At 38.8% G+C, this 23,003-nt stretch overlaps 1 protein-coding gene across 4 annotated transcripts in view; it reads right to left on the reverse strand.

The window, feature by feature from the left end:
- Nucleotides 1-23,003, reverse strand: part of RAPGEF4 (Rap guanine nucleotide exchange factor 4) — a 141,566-nt gene that overhangs the window by 17,935 nt on the left and 100,628 nt on the right. For all 4 annotated transcript variants that reach the window (XM_077181398.1, XM_054636579.2, XM_077181399.1 and 1 more), the window contains 12 exons: nucleotides 22,075-22,221; nucleotides 20,661-20,776; nucleotides 17,508-17,596; nucleotides 15,222-15,300; nucleotides 11,275-11,425; nucleotides 9,957-10,045; nucleotides 9,499-9,529; nucleotides 9,175-9,253; nucleotides 7,871-8,017; nucleotides 6,609-6,706; nucleotides 3,478-3,603; nucleotides 2,838-3,016 (listed from right to left, as the gene is read on the reverse strand). In XM_077181398.1, coding sequence (XP_077037513.1) covers nucleotides 2,838-3,016; nucleotides 3,478-3,603; nucleotides 6,609-6,706; nucleotides 7,871-8,017; nucleotides 9,175-9,253; nucleotides 9,499-9,529; nucleotides 9,957-10,045; nucleotides 11,275-11,425; nucleotides 15,222-15,300; nucleotides 17,508-17,596; nucleotides 20,661-20,776; nucleotides 22,075-22,221 — 1,331 coding nt within the window. The remainder of the gene's footprint in view (nucleotides 1-2,837; nucleotides 3,017-3,477; nucleotides 3,604-6,608; nucleotides 6,707-7,870; nucleotides 8,018-9,174; nucleotides 9,254-9,498; nucleotides 9,530-9,956; nucleotides 10,046-11,274; nucleotides 11,426-15,221; nucleotides 15,301-17,507; nucleotides 17,597-20,660; nucleotides 20,777-22,074; nucleotides 22,222-23,003) is intronic.

Raw genomic sequence — 23,003 nt, forward strand, 5'->3', positions numbered from 1 at the left:
CAATGATATCTGCACCTCAAGCCACAGAACTGAAAAAAGCTTCTCAGTAGCAGTTATCTTTGAAAATGAGTACGTGCAAGGCATCTCGTTACCACCAGTCATGCCTAAGATTAATAGTGCAGCACTGAGCTGCTCTCCCTGAACACTTTTCTAATGAGTCTAGTACTTCTAGGTAGGGTGAAGTTCTCATTAGGTCTCAGGGATCTTCACAGGCAAAACTTCCTCAAAGATATTTCTTCAAGGTCTGGGCTTTTTCTCCTCTCTAACTTCGGTGCACTTTGTGTTTGTTTTAGTGCATGTGTAGCAGCTGTTACCATGGCAGCACTGCACAGAGGGCAGCAGCCTGGCAAAACTTCCCAGCGCCTTTCCAGCGGCTGGAATTAAACCTGCCCTCTTGGTTTGTACAGAGGAAAATCTTGTGCTTTGGATTTCTCTGCTTTTAGGAGACAAAGAGGACCCAGCAGAGCAGACTGCTTTTAGCTATTTATTTTTAGCATTGTAGTGATACCAGAAACATGGAAGTAAACAGGAGGTTGTCAGGCTGTTGTAAATAGCACAAGATTAAACCCATGACTCGGAGGAATTCGCAGGCTAGGGCAGTTTATTAAGGAGATATTTAACTGTAATTTTTAGGATACTTGATTTCAAGTGTTTATGGAAATTATTATTGTATCTTAATGACCACATTTCAACATTTTCTCATTTCATGCCTGAGATTAGGAAAGACCCCGACGTCTGTGTGGGTGCCACTGCCCTCTCCTGGGCACAGCCCGGCAGCTGCTTCCCGCTCCTGGGCTCTGCAGTGAGATAATGGAATATGTGGCGCGTGTATTTTTAGAAACTAAAGAGGTAAATTCTGTCCTCTGTTCTAAATATAAAACTGATCCTGCATGCCCACCATCAGATTTTTAAAATCTTCACCCTCGACCAACTGTAATCCAACTGCAGGGCCCAAAGTAGATCCCAGAAGGAAGCTGGTACTTGCAGAGCAGGGTGTCCTGGAGAAAGGAGCCACGCTGATCCCCAGTTTTGATGTGAACACAGACTTCAGCTATGTGCAATTACTAACTGGGAGGAGAGCAGCATCCCAGCAGCAACAGTAATCTCTTCCTTTACACAACTCCATGTAATGATGCAAAAAAGTTAAAACCTTGGTTCAACTGCAAGTAACAATATCTCTGTTGGTAGAACTGCCTAAAGGCTTCTAGCTACAATGCCCAGAGCTGTAGACAAACACTAGAAACCTTAGAAAACTGTTTTTCAGACATCAATAAATACACCATGAGCTGGAAAGGGAGGGAGAGTATAACAATAATAAAAATTTGTACCTATGCAGGGCATGGATATACCCCTGCTCCCTCTGAAGTCAGTCACTGCTCTGCTCTTGACTCTTTAGGGAGTCAAGGCTGACATCTCTGGCATGAGGGTTGCAAACTGTTTAAATTTGGATAGCAGTATAGGAAGACAGAAAGAATGCCTGCTATCCAACCTCAGACCCAGCAGTTAGTAGCAAGACAAGACATTCATATTTTGCATTTAAAGGTATTAGAAAAAAAAATAAATCACAGAATCACAGAATTGTTAGGGTTAGAGGGGACCTCTGGAGATCATCCAGTCCTGCCTCCCTGCCAAGGCACAGTCACCTGGACCATGTGACACAGGAATGTGTCCAGCTGGGTTATGAATGTCTCTGTGGACAGGGAGACTCCACAAGCTCCCTGGCCAGCCTGTTCCAGTACTCTGCCACCCTCAACAAGAAGTTATTCCTCATGCTGAGGTGAAAGCTCTTGTGTTTTAGTTTAAGGCCCTTGTTCCTCATCCTGTCACTGGGCACCACTGAAAAGGGTCTGGAACTATTCTCTTGGCACCACCCTTCAAGATATTTGAATGTATGGATGTGATCTCCTCTCAGTCTACTTTTCTCTAGACGAAACAGGCCCCGCTCTTGTGGGCTCTCCTCCTATGAGAGATGCTCCAGACCCCATATCAGCTCTGTGGCCTCCACTGGGCCCTCTCCAGTAGCTCCTTGTCTTTCTTGTACTGAGGAGCACAGAACTGGGCACAGCATTCCAGATGTGGCCTCACCAGAGCTGAATAGAGGGGGAGGAACACCTCCCTTGACTTGCTGGCCACACTCTTCCTGATGCACCCAAGATCCCACTGGCCCTCCTGGCCCCCAGGGCCCACGACTGACTCATGGTCACCTTGTCATCTACCAACAGTTCCAGTCCCTCTCTGCAGAGCTGCTCCTTAGTAGGTCAGCCCCCAACCTGTGCTGCTGCTGGGGGTTACTCTTCCCCAGGTGCAGGACCCTACTCTTTGTATCATCAGCAAACTTGCTGCAAATCCCAAACAGAATGAAAGTAACATGAGTGTCATCATCTCCATGCTCTCCTTGCATCTCTTTACTCTCCCCTCTTGGTTTTCCCAGTCAGGGAAATTCTGAGAATGGTTCTCCTGAGCAGAACAAGAAACATTTCTGTACTCAGGAAAATTAGGCTCAATTTTATTTATATTCACTAGTTCACATACTAGTATTTGCTAAGGTATGGAAGGGTAAATGAAGGATTCTTTTAATGAACTGAAATATATTTTCTCACAAATTTGATGTGCAAACATGGCCCTAAGAGATCACAGATCAAGGAGCAATGGAGAGTAGCACAAGAAAGAAGAATATGTATTAACAAGGTTCTATACAGCCCTATAAGAAAACAGACAGAATTACCAAATACAGAATGTTTTAACCTCTACTCTGTGTGGCTGTCTGAAAAGAGAAAATAAAACCACGTTGACTATACTGAACCTCCCTTCCAGCTCCCACATGACTGCATACTTACTGGGCTGCTATCTTAATGTATTTCTTTAACAGCTGAACACGCTTGCTGAGTTGAGAGCAAAGACAAATCTCGGTGACCACCCAGAACTGAATTTCATTGAATCTTCTTAAAAACAAGTCCAGATTTGCTGTGGTCTTTTTAAAATTGTGCCTTCCAAAAGTGTGATAGATCAATTCCAGCTAGGAAAGAGAAAACAGTTTGGAATTCTTTTTGAAGATGTGTTTCTTCAAGGAAAGAGACTAAGACTGACCAGGTAAGTATCTAGCCTGAAACTTGCTCTGCAGTTTAGTTTACATTTATAGCTGCACAGATGACAAGGACTCAGGTTACAAATCCAGTATACAATAGCTGAGGCATAGCAAAAGTGTCACTACAGATTATATATAAGCAGCTGAATACCTCAAAACAAACAAAAGTTATTCAGCAAGCAGCACATGTCCAGAAGAAGTCTAACTGTATTTTTCTATTTTACCTATAAAATTAAGAATATCTTATACTTTCAAAACTTGTAGGTGGCTTTACTGTAGAATTTTTGAAAATCAAGCTTAGAGAAGGTTTTGGAAATAATGCACAAAGCTACAATGTACAGCTAAACATTTTTTAATAGATTCTAACCTGCTGAATAGACAGATCCTCATACCTCATGCACACAGTTGAAGAGCTCCCAGTCATAAATTGTCATCTGATGTGCTAAGTCTTTGGAACTCATCAGTTCAAATGTTCCTACTGTACCAGTAGATGGTCCTTCTTGTTCTGGCAATGGTGCCTACAAACAAGAAAATATTAGAAACATATTTTAGACAGGCTAAATCATATGGTTGGTGCTTTCATTCCATAATATTTCTAACTTTTTTTTCAGTGTGACCACTTTCCTAATCATGTTTCTAATAGTAAAACTGAAATTGCAGTAAAATTGAAATTTGCTTTTAAACCCAGGTATTGGGTAATGAGCAAAACCACTATCTGGTATGCACAGGATAGTCAGGAAAATTCTGAAAGCTCTTCAGAGACACTGTAAGAAAATAAACCAGACTGTTCTCAGTGTGTTATTTTTAACATTGTTCTAAAATTTGAATCTATAATACACGTTGTGCTAACTAAAGCATGTGTGTTTGTTTAGGAGCATAGGTCTTTCCAAAAAACTTTTATGTTTCCTTTTTCACATACACAAATAACTAGGCCACCAAGGACAAGCCAAATACTTTTACATATTCCTGATTCTAATGATGAGAATTGCTATATCTAGCATGCTTCAGAAATCTGCAGTGATTGCAAGATCTTCTGATCACTTATAAAATAAACCTCCTACTTTCTCTTTGACAGTACACAAATTTGATGCACAATTTGTGATTGCAAATTCCTGGCTAGGCCGATTGAAATGATATAAACACAGTCTTATGAGAAAGAACCGAGTACAAACCATTTCTGAAAGGCACTTCCATGCCACCCAGTAAATGAGACGTGATCTATGATTTTGCACACAGGTGAAGTATTAAACAGAGATTTAAAACATGGCTTGAGATCAAGTCAGATGTGAAGCAGTCTGTTGTACACATCAGGGTGAGGTGTTTGAAGCAGTGCTGCTAAGATACTGCCAAGCACCCCCCCGGCAAAGGGAGGGTGAAACACCCGCAGAGGCGGCAGCGAACGCGCGGGTCAGCGGCGCTGCTCCAGGAGAGGGCGGCAGAGCTCACACACGAGCATCCCGACTCTGAGCTCAGCGCCTTTGTTAAACAAGGAACGATGGAGCACGGAATGGCAACAGGCTGCTTTCCCAGCACACACTCTGTGCAGTCTGCCAGACTGACAGACCTTATTTAGATGCTGCAATATAAGAAATGAACCTACTAAATGAACCCTATTTTATATAAGAGTAATATACTAGCAACAGAAATAAATCTGACTGGATTAATACATCAAAACACTTTCTCAGTAGCACATAGTGTGTAAGGGTTTTACTGCTGTATGCATTCTTGCTTTGTACTCTAGGGAAAACTTTCCTTTCAATTATCATCGTCATACAAACTAACTAAAAAAACTTAACTAAATCACGAACATTATCACCTTAAAAGCTTCGTCTATAATTTTAAAAAATAGTAGAAAAGTATTCTCTAAAAAATCCAGAACAGCCATTAATATTAAAAAAAGCTGCAGATTGCTTTGAATTGGGATTTGCACAAACACAAAATTTCTTTAGTTTATGACAACATATGAAATAAAAGTAGAGCAGCTTTGTGTAGAAAATTCTAACTTGTGGAAATCTGTGGAAAGAGAACTGCCTACAGATTGAAAGACGTCTTTTTTTCCCCCCATTTGGAGATGAACACAACATAGCTGTTACCATAACAAACACATATTTTCCAAGGTTAGGAAAGAAGCACTTAGATGCAAACTCACAGCATATTTGAAAATTCATCTACCCAGAACAATTTTCACATGGGAATTGCCAAATGTAATATGTGGATAAATGTTCATGAACAGGAAGAAGCCATAAACTGGAATGTGAAAGGATTAAACTAGGAGGCAGCTAAGGCTGTAACATTTTTTAATTTGTTTATACCTCTTTGAAAAAATGCAGCTGATAAGGGGTTGTAATTTGCTATGCAATGCTGAGGACCATTTTTAAGTCGCTGAATGTACTCCTGTAATTCTTACTGAATTCAGTCTAGTTGATGAAAAGTAGCACATTGCAGCCCTATATCTTAGAGCTCCCTGCAGCACTTTGAGTACTTGATGCATGGTAAATAGCACAGGAAAAAGGTACAGAAAGCCAAAACAATTTGCTGCAAAAGCTATGTGTACATAGACAATGCAGAGCCATAAATAAGTACCCAGCACAGTTTTACTGATGCAACACCCCTGCTTTACAGTAGCATGCCCCATGAGGGTATCTACTTGGCAGGATTAATTAACCTTAAGGGAACACCAGAATTTAATAAGCTGAACAAGAGGTATCTCTGCATGGAACTACATATGCTGGATGTGCATTCCCTGGTTACTAAATTGAAAGCAGCAGCAAAGAATAGATTTTACCATATCCATAAAAGAAATCAGGCATACATACTAAGTGGCTTGTTAAAAGCATACAGGAGGCTGAAACAAGGCTAGGAGTAATAGAGTTCATGCTGACATGACTTGGCAATGACATTTGTTTTTAATGAAATAAAAGGAACAAAAAGTACAGTCAAATCAAACTCTATAAAAGCAGACCCCATGGAGATCACTAGAATGACTGTATAAACTGTAAGTACTTATGAGCAATTCTACCTAAGAAAAAAACAGACTTTCTACCAGGAATATTTTCTGTGATTCTACTTAGAATTATCTCCGATTTTGACACAGTATTTTGTGGGGATGACACATAAAACAAAATTAAGGAATTTACTGCTGGAATAAAATCTCCAGAATGCTTTAATTGATAACACTTATCTTAGAAGATATATCTCTATGACTTTGAGGAGATTATTGTGTAATGAAGAATTACTGCATGTCTTGGTAACAATACTCAGCTCTTCCTAAATGCTCAGTGTGACAGGGAGAGTACTGGGACCAAGTTCTGTTATGTGGATCAGATGGATGGATTTCTGGAATACTTTAGGGAATTAGAACATCAGCTTGTTTTATTTTCAGGGCTCACCCTACTGCAGTGTGACAAGCCCTTTATTGTGAATGTTTCCACTAGTTTTTATCTGAAGTGTGGAAATGCAAAGAGGGCCAGGTGTCCAAATAAAGCAGAGCCCTGATGTTCCTGAGCACTGCACACACACGTACCAAAGAATCGAACTGATCCCGAGGGCAGGCAAACAGCCGGCCATTAACGCTCAGAGTGGTGAACACCGAAACATCGTGAGGCTTGAGCACAACCTTTTCTGTAAAAACGAAACAAATTATTACTTATTACAATTTACAGCAGGATTGACCTACCAGCTGCACACATCACCCTTCTGGGAACAAATTTTGCCCAGTAACTCCAGTATTCAGGATACAGAACGGAAGACAGCAAGATCCTCTTTACTGAAGGAATGTGGTAAGCTCAGCCCAAACCAGTCTCCTACAGAACCAGAATCCCAGTCCCAAACTGTACAGACAGGTCAAGAAGGCTGTGCTGCTATCACTAGAAATTACCTGCAAAAATTAAGCCTAATTAGGGAGTCCATTCATTCACTGCTGAGCTGTAAGCATTTGGAGAGCTGCTCTTAAAAGAAATTGCTCTGGAAGGCAGTAACTGCTCAAGGAGGTGATGGAAATGCATTACAACATTGCTAAAAGAGCATCACATCACAGGTAAAGAAAAGATAATGAAGTAACTTACAAAACAGTCTCTTCCAGCAGATGTTGGTGGTCAGCAAATCTGACAAAAAATTGCTTCAACTGCAAAAGTAAAGCTGCCTGGTGTCAGTTCTCAGGAAGTGAGCCATTTTTGGCAGGCTCCACTGTTTGCAAAAATGCCTTCCAACACAGCTCTCATTACCTCTGTGTGTCTCCACACAGTCATACTCAACCAAAGCACTTGAGCAACACCAGTTCTCCAGCAGAATTCCCCTGCCAGTGACTCTCACATTTCCACAGCCTAGAGGGGGGCCTGATCCCTGACCCTCTGCAAACACTAGGTCTGTGTGTTTGGCACTAAGTTGCTCTTCAATGGTTTGCATGGACAGAGCAGGCAAAACGGTAGTGACCACTGCCAGAATGTTGGCACTGCAGTGTTTTGTGACATTACTGATTCCCGAGTCCAGCATAAATATATCCACACTTGCCTCCTTTTCCTGTGGTTAAAAAACTCTTACAAGTCTACCAGTGAAGGAAAATCAGGGTAGCTGTGCTCTGGAACATGCAGATACACAAGATTCTCCACTGGTCCTGTCTCCCCTGTGAGCTGCAGTCTGTGCCTGCAGTAGAGGAAGGACTTGCCTCTCATTAGGACTTGTGTGAGAGCTGAACATGCACATGGGTATAAAACCTTGACTGAATCCAAATCCAAAATTCTGCTTCACCATAACTGAGGAGTGTTTAAGATGATGTAAGTACAGTACCTCCTCCTGAACTCATCTTTACTATGATGAGGCCTTCTCCAGAGCCCAGCTTGTCTGCTACTGCACTGATCACTTCCTTCACAGAAGAAGACACTGGCACACGGATAGTGGTGTAAGTCTGGTCTATGCAGTACACCTTAAACAGAACTAAAGAAAAAAACATTGCACAGTTTATTCCACATGTAAAAAACACTCATTTACCATAAAAATTACTTTCACTTAGTAACCAAGCTTCACAAAATGAGATATAGAAACAATAAATCACTACATAGCTCCCCATTCCATAGATGCTCTACAATTTCTAGTACAGAAATCTCTGATTTCCCAGAGCTTTGGATTTTAGATTTTCAGTATTCAGGACAGTGTCTGTCCTATGAATGAGAAAGGTGCAGCCATATGAACTGAGCAGTTACTGCTTGTCTGGACAGACACAAGAGGTAGTATTTTCCTGGCAGCAGGAACTGTTTCCCTCTTTGTAGGCTAGAAATACCACAATGGATGACAGAAGCTGCATGACTGCAGGATGTCTGCTGTTCAAATATAGTTAGTTCCAGCTTTAACATGGTTCTTCTAATGGTCTGATTTCTGCCACCAGCTTTCTCAGCTACATGACCTCGAATTTTGTTACCTTGTTTTTACTGCTGTTCATTAGCAAGAGCTATCCTTTAATATCAAACTTGTTGAAGAAGCAGCTTTTTAAGTGATGAAGTTCCACAAAACAACCATTAAAAGTACCTCATCAGTAATCTGAAAATGACATCCTGATACACTGAGGTAAATTTTACCTTAATCTCTTCAGAGAATCAAACAACACCAATAGGGCAAACCAGCAGATTTTGGTTTTTAGGCTGTGTGCCTAGATTCTTGGATTCTAGATCCATGGCCCATGGCATGATTATCTGCTCCACTCCTACCTTGCAAAGAGCAGCTGTACCTGTTAGCTCATAGGGGGCACAGCAGCTCAAACGTGACCTTCAGCTTCCACTCTTTATTGCACTGCCATTCCCTGCAGTACAGTGTCTTATTGGTTCTTCCCTGTTTTGTTCATTCCTTATTTTAAAGGTTTTTACATCTTCCTCCAAGGAAGCAGTGTTTGATAGCACAAGTAACTAAGGGAAAAGACCAGGAGCACCTCAAATCAACAACAGAGAACAGTGGGCTAGCAAAAGCAAAGAGGGTTTGTTTTGGGTCAGGCTCCAAAATTCTAGGTAGGTACTTTCATTTATTTTTAGACCTTTTTTTGAGACAGACAAATTTATATAGATGTCAGTGGCTCAAGAAAACTTAGCAGAGAAGAAACTCACCTTCATCACTGCCCCTGATAGGCTGGCGTTTCTGTGCTCTGTCATCACTTGTGTTGAACAGCTGCAGAAGAACTTTGTGCTGAAAATGAATCATTGAGATTCACATTAATAACCATGTGCAAGAATAACCATGTGCTACACATGAACTACAATACATCTCTTATCAATGGCAGGAAAAAGAGTAGCAATGCAAAATTTGACAATGTCAAAAGCTATCTCTCAATGTGTTTTTTTAATATATCCATGATTACTAAAGAGAAGATGCTTATGAATTTGCTGTGGTTAAGATTTTACTTGAGAAAATTAACAAATAAATTTTCTTACCTTCTTTTGAGGTGCTTTAGGTTCTTCTGAACTATAAAAAGGTAAAGCATAGAATATACAATGAAATATTGCCTGGAAGATTTTGTGTACAAAATCACATATAGAACATGGACCACTTGTCAGACTAGCATATCAATATAATCTTATTTATATATGAAAAGACTAGATGATACCACAGTTAATCTATGACCAAGACAGAAAAAATATTATACAAAGTTAATGTAAGCATGAAATAAAGCTTCTGTCAATCTCTCAGTAAGGTTATGGTGTTTGCAAGAATGATGTGGAAAAGAGGGCCATAGACATTAATTCAAATAAGCCTGCATACAAACTTTCAATTTCATATAACTGAGTGTCATTCACAAAGTGGCTTTTTAATAGATATAACCAATAAATTTTCTTCATCAATTTACTGAGAAAAAGGTCAGGGGAAGGAAAGAAGCAAAAACTATGCTTACATTTGCTTTACAATTTTCTCTAGCTCTGGAAGTTGCTCCTTTAGTGCTGCAATCATTCTGGTATCATCTGATACAGATACATAAAATTCCTGTAAATGATACAGAATAGTCTTTAAATAACTATAGGGGTAAATGAGCAGTACTTAGGAGAGAGGATTATGAGATGACATCTGATAGCTTAATGATTATAAAGAATGATAATCTGCATAGAGGTACACATGCTGGGCCCAACCCTCTATTACTTCTACTTGTTTATCTCCAGCTGATTTAAAGCAAGAGTTACACATGCAGAAGGGAAGCCTGATGAGGCTCCTTAGCTCACTCTGTAACCACCAGCTGCTTGTGTAAAACCTGCATTTTCACATTTTCCAGGAAAAAGACTAAAAAATTGACAAATAATCCAGCATGATAGGTTGTTTTATTCATTGCTGTTGTAGTCTTTAGGGCTTGATTTGCTCCTGAATCACTGACTCTAATCCATTACAGTATTACCCACTTTTAAACCTCCTCCATCCTCCTCCTATTATAGCTACATAAAACTGTCCCCAAGAAGGCTCTCTGTGCTTGCAATTAGTGACTGTTCTTTAACTTCTGGACTATTGGAAGTCTATGGCATCTCCAAAGCTTGAAAAACTTTCCCACGTGGGTTTGTGGGGTGTCTACCACTCTTAAGGCCCCTCTCTATTCGAATCCCTCTGCTAAATCTTAGATTCAGTTTTAAGCTCTTTAGGACAAGAACTTTCATTCAGCCAGTAACATGTGGGATTATGTTCCATAAGCACCATATATAATAAGAATGGCAATCCCAATCATTTAACATGGAATTGGCAGTGCATTCTTATCTTAGAAATCCAAGGATATGGCAGCTACCACAAAGAATTTACAAGGGTTCTGAAGACAAAGATTTTAAGTTCCAATAGCTGCAGTACAGCTTTCATTCAAATGAAAAGGACTTCTGGTTCTGTAGAGTGGCAGCCCTCCAGCTCCTTCCTGGCACACCTCACGCAGGCATAAGCAGCCCTCCAGTTCAGTCTGTAGGGCCCCTGAACCATTCAGAAGAAAATACTAGAAAAAGCAAATTCAGTTACTACTGTAACACAAGCTACCCATACAGTGCTTTGAAAGGGATCTGCAACACTATTTTCAGAAAAGGATCTGCAACACTATTTTCAGAGGTCCAGAGGCTGGCAACGGTTCAAACACTGTTGTGGTGCCTTTACTGTCTACAGCCAAACCTGACAAAACATCACAAACTGAAATAAACTTTGCACTTTGAAATGATCTTTTTCACTTCAGTGATACAATGATTCCCTTATACCTCCAAAAAGGCCATTGCTGCTTCATCTTCTTGCAGTAAATCTCCATATAAAGCAGCCCACTGCAGAACCAGTCGAATGACTCGCCGTTTATTGTTGAGGGCATAATCCATCTTCTCCTGCTCTGTACCCTGAGAAGGCTGGGCATGATAGGTGCCCCAGTGTCAAGGAAAACATTCAGGGATTGAAAATATCAAACACAGTATGAATTCACGAGCAACTGACTTCCAACAAACCACTTTCAGGGTGCTCAAACATAACTTTCCAATATACACTTCTAAATTCTGACATCCGCTAGTATAACAATTTGCAAACTTTTCACATTCATACTAAAAAGTAAAATGAAAATGAATTTTCTGAAGAGCACAGGAAGGATCACAGTTTCACCACAGAGATGGTTGCTCTAGGAAAACAGAAGAGAAATGACACTTGGAACAACAAAGAGGATTAACCATGGAGACTGAAGAAGGATATTTCTCCATGTTCCTCTTTGGAAACAGTTGAAGAAAAAGAAAAATGTCACTTTGTGTTCATTAACAATTCCAATTTTCCATTTGTTAGGAAGACTACCAGAATGAACTACCAGTGCTATTCCTTTTGTTTTTACAAGTTATTGTAAATCAAAATGAACCTCAGCCATTAAGGGAGGGGGACTTTGACATTTAAAGCCTCAACTGACTATAGAAACACAGGGTAAAATAATAAATTTTGTAGTAGCCTCATTGTCATGAGGAAATCAGACATTTCCACTATGTCAAATAAAGTGTACTTCAAACACAACACTTTGTGAAAGTTATTTTGTGATGAACAATAAGAAAAAATGGGAAACATTTCAATGACCTTTTAAAGACAAAGTGTCAACATTACAAAACAACACAAATAGCTAAAAGGCCAAAAGTAACATTTAGTGAAAGGAAAAAAAAAAAGAAGAAAAAAAGTAAAGGCACAATGGGTAATAAATGGAGAGAATTTGAGCCTTTAACCTGTGTGAAAATGAAGTATCTCCAGAAGAAACAGGATATGACAATTTGTGTGTCTATTTCTCACTGAAAAAAGGTTAACAACATATATTTCAACTGTTGAAATAAACTGAGAGCTGAGTGGAAAGTAAGCACCGAATGAGTGCAGTTACATCTTCAACTTCGCTTCCCAGTTACCAGAATTCTGATTCTGGACTGCCATGAGTAATGCTATTCCCAATTACATAGTAACAGGTAACATTAAAGCACTGACACTCTCCCTCACAGCCGTGTGCAGCATCCTTGCATCCTTTCAAGATGCACTTTCAGTTGCTGTACCAAAATATTTTAAAATATTAATTAGAAAATAAAAATATTAATGAGGAATACAAATTGTATAAGGTATTTATTCTAAGCTTCTAATTTAGAAAAAAATTCCTAACAATACTATTAATAAAATGCAATGGGGAAAAGTACCTATTAAATCACACCTTGAAATGATCCTGCAGCCCAAAGCCCCTGGGATGCTCATTTGACTGACAAACTTTCAGAAATCTGCATTTTAATTTCATTTGGAAAGGTTTAAAATTAGGAGAGAACTAAACATGACAGTACAATTAAGGCAGAAAGGCAGAAGTCATAAGAAGTAAATAATTCATTCTAAGTTATGTGCTCCAATATCCTAGGGAGCAAGTTTAATATTCTACCGAGTCATTTTTCTCATGCCATATTTACCTTTCAAACACTATAATTATTTAATGTATGTTTACTTTCTTATTAACTGACTCACCACAGGCACTTGTAATTTTTCTGTATTTTTACTGCTCATTTACACTGATTTCTCTTTTATGAACATTATCACAAGGAAATTCAATGAAAGGTTCTCACATTTTTATGTGATCTTCAGGATGCAGCTTCACTACAGACTGCAGTCAGAAATAAACTGTGATGTATATTGCAACAAGTGTCAGATAATTGCATAATATTTATCAACACCAATATGGTTAGAACTATATATATATATATATATATATATTAATATTCCCTAGCATATGCTAAGAAATTGAAGCAATTCTGAAGGCTGTTCTTCCCTGTATAGGAAGATCCAGTTATATAAGGAGCTGTGCAAGATCATTGCTACCACAGAATGCAAACTTTTTTGGCACGATGGTAAAGGAGAAATGTGCTGAAGAACTATCATCTACAGAGAGCAAAAGAGGAGTTTGCAAATATTTAGACAGTGGTCCTTTAAAGGTGCACCCCTGCACACATGCTTACACGCTGGCACTAACCCAAGGTCACTTTTGGAGTTGCTGCTCTATTTCAGGTTTTCTTTCAGGCCTTGTCCTGCCTCCCTCTGACAAGCTGTAGCTCTGAGAGTTTGTCCATTTCTATTCTGTGAAGGAGAGGGGAAAAGGGGCCTTGGTCCACCACACAGGGCTTATATCCTGATCCAGGACAGGGGAGCATGCTTTGCTTCCCTATAAAACAGAAGTTTGGTTTTTTTTCATATTGCAGGATCTGTATTCTTTCATGACTGAAAAAGACTTGGTGTGCAGAATGACAGCACAGAATAAGCATGGAATCCACAGCAACCAATAATGTTGCTTGGACAAAATGGTGCATCTGTCCATTTCTTTTAGAATTAAAATAACTTACAAATGACTGCTGCAAAAGAAGTGAAAACCCAAATAATTTATACTCTGTACTATGCTTGAAAGCACTTCAGTGGTCTAGCTCTACTCATACTTGCATGCTGCCAGCTAAAATAGTATCCTAAGTGGGTGTAGGAAAATAGACTTGTTTTGATTCAAAATTGGGGGCTGAAGTAAAAAGTCGCCGACTGAATCAACTTTTCTTCTTTTTCTGTTTTAATTTCCTCATTGAGCATAACTAATCTCTCCTTAGTCTCACAGCACTGGCGAACACTTTTGTAGCGTGATTTTGCTCCAAAAAGATGAGCTTTGTTAGGAACCTTTCAACTCTAACAATAAATTTCAATGGTACAATCAACAAAGCACAGTTAGCTTTTCCATATTCAGAATGAACCAAATAAATAATAATTCAGCTCCAGGAAAGCTAACACTAGAGCAGTAGGATACCAGTTACTTCCAGCTCCTCTCTGAAAAGAATTAACATGATGCTTGCCATGACCCACTGAAGGCCATGGTCTTAGCATCCTCTCCAGAACAGATTTCATCAGAAGTCCTTAAGTGTGATTATCCTTAACTTTGATTACCAGAAAAGCTTCTCCCCTGTAAAGAATGAGGTACATTTTGCTTATGGGTCTGATTTTCCCAGTTGTTGGATAGAGGTATTCAATTATAACTGAGGATAGAGAAGCCTGAATTTCAGATGGACTGACTGAATAATATGAGCTAAGTGTATCAGGACAAAAAACCCCAAACATTAAATGTGCTGCCCTTTCTTCCCCTCTCAATGCTGTCAGCAACAGCATTTCATAATACTTTTGATATCCAAAACAATGTGATTTTGGAAATGTGTTTGTTTCAGGTGTGCGAACAATCTTCTACAGACCAGTTTCACGGGTCCAAAGGTTTTCAAAACAATTACTCTCCTCGCTAGGAGTAACACAAATGGATTCTCAAGCTTGCCAGACAAGGACACAATGCTCTATTTTGTGGTTTCAGGAGGTGAGCTTTCCCAGATGTCACTCGCCCCACTGAGCTTGAAGGAAAGCACTTTCACAGCATTGCCATTCAAAACAAATAAATAGGGAGCTGAAGTTATTATACCCCTGTCAAAATTCTATAAAACAGAAAACATTATATGTTTATTTAATGTTCCCCGTCACTTGATAGCTTCAAGTCACTGTGCACAAGGAAAACTCTCTAGGTCCAACAGCTCCTCAAACTAAACTAAACAATCTGCCAGTAATTGACATGATGTACTTCTTGAGAGAGGAAAGCTTCACTTTTGTCACTGATAGGTATCATGGCTAAAGAGACTTTTCTCTTAAAAAAGGATATTGTGCCATCAAGGCTGGGCAGAGCTGACTATTTGGCATAAAAACACAGTGCATCATAATAAAATCATTTAAAACAGAATCTGTGAAAAAAAGAGAAAGAATAGAGTCAATTAAACCTCTGCAAACAGCTAGGAGAGTATCAAGGATGAGTTTTCTTTCACCTGAACTATCTTATTAGCCCTCTGCAGACCATAAAGTGGTCTTTGTGCACTTCCTTTGTAGGCATTAGGTACAAAAAAGGGTAAGGAACAAATGTGAGCTAAAATATTAATCTTTTAGTCTTTTCTGCATGAACTTTATTTCATTAATTTTATTGTTAGCAGGTATTTGCCCTGGGTCAAAGAGAAATCTGGCACAGCAAAAAGCCCCACATCTTTACTGAAGTGAAATATTTGGATATACTTCTCTACAAGTGTGGAGTTCTATGCAAGGAAAAATTTGACCTTTCACACCTGGGTACCTAAAAAGAGCTGTAACATTTGGCTTTAGGAGTTACAATACCAGGCAGCACACTTAGCATATCCTACACAGGAAAAGGAAAATAATTTCATTCTTTGCTGATTTCCTAGCACTGAGTAGAATGCCTAGAAGAGGTAAATGGACAGTCAAATTTCTGGGTTTATTTTGATTCAAAGGTATCACAGCTGCTACATTTACATTAAAATGTATATGAACAATATGACTGACATTTTCTCTGGCAAAACCCAGCACGCTATTTTTTCTGCTAAAATGGCCTGTGGTAGTGCTGGTGTAATTTCCAGTTTGCTTTATCTTTGTATTTGTTACAACAAGAAGGATTTATAAAGCCTGGCTGCAGAGGCCAGAATGAGTTTGGCAGGCTTATATGGAATCACTGAGAAACAGTGAACACAATACCCCTGGGTATTATTTCTACAGTGCAACTTCTGAGATAACAGAAACTTACAAATATTGTAAGGAATGGCAGAAGAAATATGAAGACAACTGTGCAATATAATTATTACATCATTGCTTCCACTTCCTATATGAAAGTATCTTTCACTTGAAAAAACTCACCTCTGGAAGGGCAGCACTTTTTCAATGCAATACCCAGAGCAAATTGGTTTTTAAATACTCTTAAATTAAAGGAATGCATAAACAAAAAATTCAGTTTTCCAGCATTCTCTGATCCTATATCCTAAAACTAACTTTATGAATTGTGACACAATATATTGTATTGGGATATAGGTACAATTTTGTCACTAGATGTTTTGGTAAAAAGTTTTAAAATATTTTTAAAATAATTTGTTTTGAAAAATATACAATATATGCATTCTGCAGATGGCAAACTTGTGATTATATGCAAGCCTGAAGAAAAATACTCTGCTTGCAATTCTAGTAAACAGGTATCTGTGAAAAGGATCCCTCTTATTTTTGTCTTTAAAGTAGTGGAAGCATACACTTTAAAAGGATTTCTGTAATTTTTCACCAATTACACCACTTATGGACCACTATAGAGATTTCTCCAATACTATGAGGTCAATCACAGATTAACTGGATTTAAGAACACCTTTGAATATGTACTTAGCAGACATCTATAGTGCAAAAAGAACTTGCAAAAGCAATGTTACATAGTTTAATATATGTCTATGCATTACTTTATGAGAATTATGAGGATTTTTTGTGAATGATTCTTCAAAAATGAAAGTACTTACTAAATGTAAGTCTGCAAATATCTGTATCCCTAGATGTAAATTCTCTCTTCTCTTTACACTAATGAAAAGCAGCCCACTAAGTGCAGATGCAGCAACCTGCATTCTTGGGACTCAGTTCATGCTGTGCCAAGTTCTCCATTGAGTAACAATTCTTTTTTTCCCTGCATATGGGAAAATATCACAACCACAAAATGTAAATTGTGATATTTTCAATGTGATGTGAAGATTTGAGAACACTTATACTAGCACAATGTAATGTCTGGAGGTATCAAGCTATTTCACACAGTGACCTCCAGAACAAGGAGTGCCATTACTAATGTGGTGCTCTGTCCAGGCCTTATGGTTGTGCCTAATTAAAGTCATAAGTGCTGGTCTGGCACCTTGGAGGGTTTGCTGTTCTTCTATGACCTTAAAGTACAAACACAATAGAGCAGGCTTGGAAAAGTGGATTCCTATTTTTAATTTTGGATTTCCTTCATTCTCTTGGGGTTGTTTCAGAGCAGCAGACAGTTCTTCTGGGAAAAACCACCACCATAGGGGCTTTTCAAAGCAGTGTTCCCACAGCAAATCCACCTAATAGGGCAATAATCAAACAGATTCTGCCGTGTAGGTACCTGTTGCTTCATTTAAAGTTGCTTCAAGGCGCATAGTTTCTAGAAAGTGCTCTAAAATTTTCTCTGGGGTTCCTGACATCACAATATACCTGAGGGAGGGAAAGGAGCAGTTAGCATCTCACAGCCAAAAGAGTTAATCAAGAAATAATTGTGCAGCAGCAAGAAGATCAGGACTGCTGTGTTGCTGTGTGCCAAATACCTGCTCTGACCAGAATCTCTGTGTGCTTAGGGCAAAACCCCTCACAATCTTTGCTGGCTTCTCCCTGTAAACCTTAACAGCAATATTCCCCACCCTGCCCAGGGATGAGAGACAGCCCCCTCCCCACACAAGCACTTCAGTACAACACCACCACAACCACACCACAGACAGCAGAGCTGCAAAGGTCCAAACTCAGAGAAGTACAAGCAGAAATGCTCCTCCACTGAGAATAACCAGCTAAGTAACAGCAACAACCTGCAGTCATTAAAGCATCTTAACAGGCTCACCATGAGCCTGAAATAAGAACTAGTGTGTATCAGTGTCAGAGCAAGGAAACAATTTCCTTCAGCATCCCTGACACAGGCTGGTCTGGGAAGGAGGAGGCAGATAACGAAATAGCACACTGTATCCTCAAATTTGTGCAACACCTTGCACAGCTGAGGGGTTTCAAGTCGATAAACTGAGAATTGTACCATTTGCTGGAATTAGTTTAGTGAGGTGAGAGAACTAGTGCAACAGCCAGGTTTTTCTGAGTCATGCAAAAACACTAGCAAGATTTTAAGTACCAGCAGAATATCATATGATATTGGAAAACTTGTCATCTTTTTTTTCTCTTTTCTCATGGATCAGATTTTTTTATATTTCACTCCATTCTTTCAATCTTTCCATCTTTTTTTTCTTTTCTTTTTTTTTTTTTTTTTTGGAATTCAACTGATGAAGTATGAAACTTAAAAAAAATAAAAGAAAAAAAAAGAAAGAAAAAAAACCCTGAGAAGTGAAGATACTCTGCTCCTGCTGAGAAATAAGTGGTGGAGCTGAGCTCCTGGGAGCTCCTCCTCACTTTGAGCACTGACCGTCACAGTTCTTTTACCTGCCAACCTCTTTGGAAGAACTGTATTGATGTCCCAAGAACACAAACACTTGTTAAGCCAGTGCACATTCTCACAGAGATACTAACCAAGTATCTAAGTGAGTGAAGCAGAGAAATCACAGGTTGCTGTACTCTGAATATGAAAGTGGAAATGAACAGTGAAGCGACTTGCAGGGCTGCTGAATTCATGCTGCATGAGTGTGATCACCCATAAAGAGTTAGGTAAGGGGTAACTTCAGAGCCAGTCCTCCCAAGTGAAACTGGCACTGAGGAAAGCACAGCTCAGGGAGCTGGGTAGGAGCTCTGTCTCCTCTGTAGAGGAGGCAGTGGAATCCAAACTGTAACCAAAAGGATCTGCTCCCAAAATGAAGATTCTCCCAAGGCCAAGATTAGGAAATTAGTTTTTTCCTGAGAAGAGGTGCCTGATAAGCTCCTCTTTTGGGCAGTCATTTTCAAAAGTACTGAACACTCAACTAACACATTCCAGTAACACATTCTGGAAATCAAGAAACTTTGGTAATTTTGGTTTGGTCTCTCAGACATAAATGGAGCCACTTACTCTATTTCCTAAGGAAAAAACATTGTCCTCAGACCCAGTGAACTTACTTTGAAGACTTTAAACATAAAGACACTGCCAACACAGTGTTAACAAAGTAATCCAACTGGTGAAAAGCAGACAGTGAACCTTCAGGATAACTTCCTCTTCTGGGTAACTTATGTCTATTGGTCATAGTTACCAGCAAAAGCTCCCTTGCTGGCACCTTTATAGTACCCAAAACCTGACCAAATGAGTAAAATATTTACAGAAATGAAATTCTGAGCTTTACCTAAAAATACTCCTGGTATGTAAGGCCTAACTTAACCATTTACCATAAATATCTCTGGCTATTTTTATTAAATTCTGAAAAAGAAAATGTTAAATAATACAAGTAACACTGGTGCAAAGAGTTTGCAAGGAAGGCAGCATTTCAAAATGTTCAAATGGAACTTTCACTTTTGGAAGCATGAAAACTGTGTCAGACCCAAGAAAATGGATTTAAACCTATGACCAAGCTGCTGTGCATTGCAGTTGCTGATGCAAATCCACTGGCTATGGTCAAGTTCCCCTTATTTGGGCAAAGAAAAACTTCTGTAGGAGTACATGGTTACCTGGTAGCATAGATTGTTTTTCTAGTTGTTTTCATAGATCAAGTGAAAAATAAAAGAGAAGTTCCTCAAAAATGTGAAATGTGCACATAAAATGCAAGGAATGGCTTATGCAACCTTCACAGATCTTTATAAATCTTTGCATTCAGTCGTGCAGATAAAATAAGTATATAAAATCCCAGATGAGATAAAAACTGTACCCAAAGTATTGCACAATAAATTGGCTCTTTTTTAAGAGAAAGCGAAGTTCAGGGTAAAGGATTCAAAACTTGTTGAAATTGTTTGAATGCTTCTGAAGAAAATTGTGTATCCATTTGCAAATAACACATTTACAAAGCCTTTAGGGGTTTTACCAAGGTTCAGAATGATAATAGCCTCACTCTACTCTTATCACAGTAGTATCCAAACAGAATTGTACTTTTTCCCTTTCAGTAAGAAAGGAAAATATAGTTAATATTGTTATTACAGTGCTAAACTATTCTGTAAGATAAGCTCTGCAACTTTCATTGCATGAGATCTTTGTATTGTATATAAATTGTGCATAGCAAACTCTTCTTAGCATCTAGAGCTCAAAATACAAAAGAAAGATACCTGTACTTAACAATAAAACAACGTATTTTCCTCCCATCTTTTACACAGTAACTCATATTAATAGGGTTTCATCAATCTCCATGCTTAGTCTATTTGGAAGCTGTTTCTTGAGGTAAGTATTTACACTGAGATCTTCAGGGAATTATTGTGTAAATACCTAGAGCTGGTGTGCTGCTAGAAATGGATATATTACTGAGTATGAGGCATGTGCTGATGACTAAAAAAAGAAAACCTTTATATGCACTGCAATCTTCCACTGAAAGGGAATATGCTATTGTTTGGATAATAGTACCATTTAAAAAGGTTAATAATTGTCTGACATTTGCACTACTGAATGAAAACATACTTGTGCTGCGGCTGTGAATTTCCTTGATTAGAAATTCTGTTTCCTGCTGGGATCTTCTCCAACACCAAGACATCTTGGTCATGTTCTTTGAGTCTTACTGTATTTGCTTCCACATCCTGCAAGACAAGTCATTTTTAATAAATGTGACTGTATTTGATTTGCCTGATTAGTTACTCTAACAAACTGCATGACTTTCAAACACAAAATACTTGTGTTGGTTCTTTCCCTCTGTATTTATCTGTCTTTATTCTGTTTTCCTCACAGGCAGAATCAAGAAGGAAGCACTAGCACCGATGCCAGAAACAGAGAATTGTGGGAGAGACTAGAGCAAGAACTATAATAAAAATCTCCATTTTATGGAGATGTCAAATTAAAAAAAAATGTTTGCTGGAAAACAGTCTCTCCCCAACTTGTTGTATATAATGTCATCTCTACCCCACTTAAATGCAAATACTATGTTCTACAATCTGACTTTTCTCTAAAATAAAATAATAATAAAAAGAAGAAAATAGCATTTAAGAATAGAAAGTCTTAGCTCAGTAAACTGTTCATTTTCTACTACCAACTCACTCAGAGTAGAAAAAGAAAAAAGTTAAGTATAATGTGCATTCAAAAAACACAGGTAAAAATTAGTAAGATCATGGACTTGGATCTTCTTTGAATTATAGACCAAAGCTTAATCAGTTTTAAGTCTCCACAGCCAACCCAGCCTTACTCCCAAAGGGATCCTCATTCCCTGTTGTACAGCAACCACAAGTCATTTTTATAGTGGAGTATCCTTTCTGGACCTGTTTTATTGCTGCAATACTGGGCACATACAGGTTAAAATACTGGACAATGCTAGTTTTGACTTCCTCTACAATGAATGACCACAAAATAGCCTGCATTTACAGAACTACAGTTGGACTTCGGAACACATTTACCCCAAAATGAATAACTGTCAAATTAGTCTGGAAATATCCTTCTAGAGTTCTCTGATAAAGACTTCTGTGTAAAGACATCTGTAACTTATGCCATTTGCCACTTGATTCTGCCTTGAAACTCTTGAATTTAATGTACCCGACACTGACCTATGTGGGAGAAGGGGTGATCTTGTTTTTTTCAATATTTGGACAGAATATCACTAAGAAATCCTGAGCAGCATGAGGAAAAGCTGAGCAGGGCAAATTCTAGATTATAGAATGTGAGAGAAAAGATTCCATTTGGTTGTATTTTCATGTCTGAGCTGGGAGCTGAGAGAGGAAAGGTGATGAACATATTCTTTATGTGACCTCCTAGACTGTCTCATCTCTGCTCCACAATTAGGCATACTACAAACAAGGTTATTAATATTAATATATTCATAGAAATGACAGCCTCTAGAAAAACTTGCAAGTTCTGACATGACACTGAGGGCAGCCCTCCCCACTCTTACCCTAAGGATCCTGTTGAAGTCCTCCTTATCTACTCTCAAGAAGTGGCAGTTGTCTTCCCGCAGAACAATGGATGCTGCTCTGGGAGCATCATTCACAAGTGCTAACTTGCCAAAATCATCTCCTTCATGTAGAGTACATACCACACCCTGCACAGAGCAAAACATTTACATGCAGAAACCCATCATTACTCTGGATTCTATTGAAAGTCCTTGTACAAACACTGGACTTCACAATCAAACACCAAAATAAATCTATTTGGCAGGAAATCAACAGCCAAAATAATGACTGGGAAACAATACTTGATAGCTGGTTATTACTATTACTAAAGAGGCAAGAACAGAAAAGAATCAGCTTGTTCTCTGAAATTGCATTCAGCTTGAAGGACTCTTCTCTTCTCAGCCTGCTGAAGACAGAAAGTTGTCGACTATTTTGTTTTTTATTTATAGGGGCCCTAAAAAGTAAAATCAAGTTTGCAGAATTAACACAGAACAACACATCTCCAGCTGTTGCACATCAGCAGTGCTCTGTTTCCTCCAATTCACAGTAACAGAGGATCTGGCCCACCCAGTGATGTAAAAAACATGGCTAAATATGTGTTACTGAGGAACAGACTTATCACTAGGGCCCTTGTGCTAGATTTTGGTGAAATGCTTTGTTTTCAAATGGAGGATTCTCAGTCACTGAATGAGAAATCAATGAGGAGTAGGGTTTAAAACTCAAGGGATTCCTGTGTACCAATATCTTTTTTGCTTTGAAAAATCTCTCTCATAAGCAGGAAATTTAATAAAGATGCTTTTTGGTCTATGGCTTAACTAAAATGAATAGCTGGCATAAATTTGGAAGAGCTTCAACCAACCTGAGAACCACCAGTCACAAAGCAGTACTTTTGTCAGACATGCATGAGAACAGTTAGTCATCCAAATGCACG

Source organism: Agelaius phoeniceus, chromosome 7 (assembly GCF_051311805.1).
Source record: "Agelaius phoeniceus isolate bAgePho1 chromosome 7, bAgePho1.hap1, whole genome shotgun sequence".
In the NCBI taxonomy this organism is placed as follows: domain Eukaryota; kingdom Metazoa; phylum Chordata; class Aves; order Passeriformes; family Icteridae; genus Agelaius; species Agelaius phoeniceus.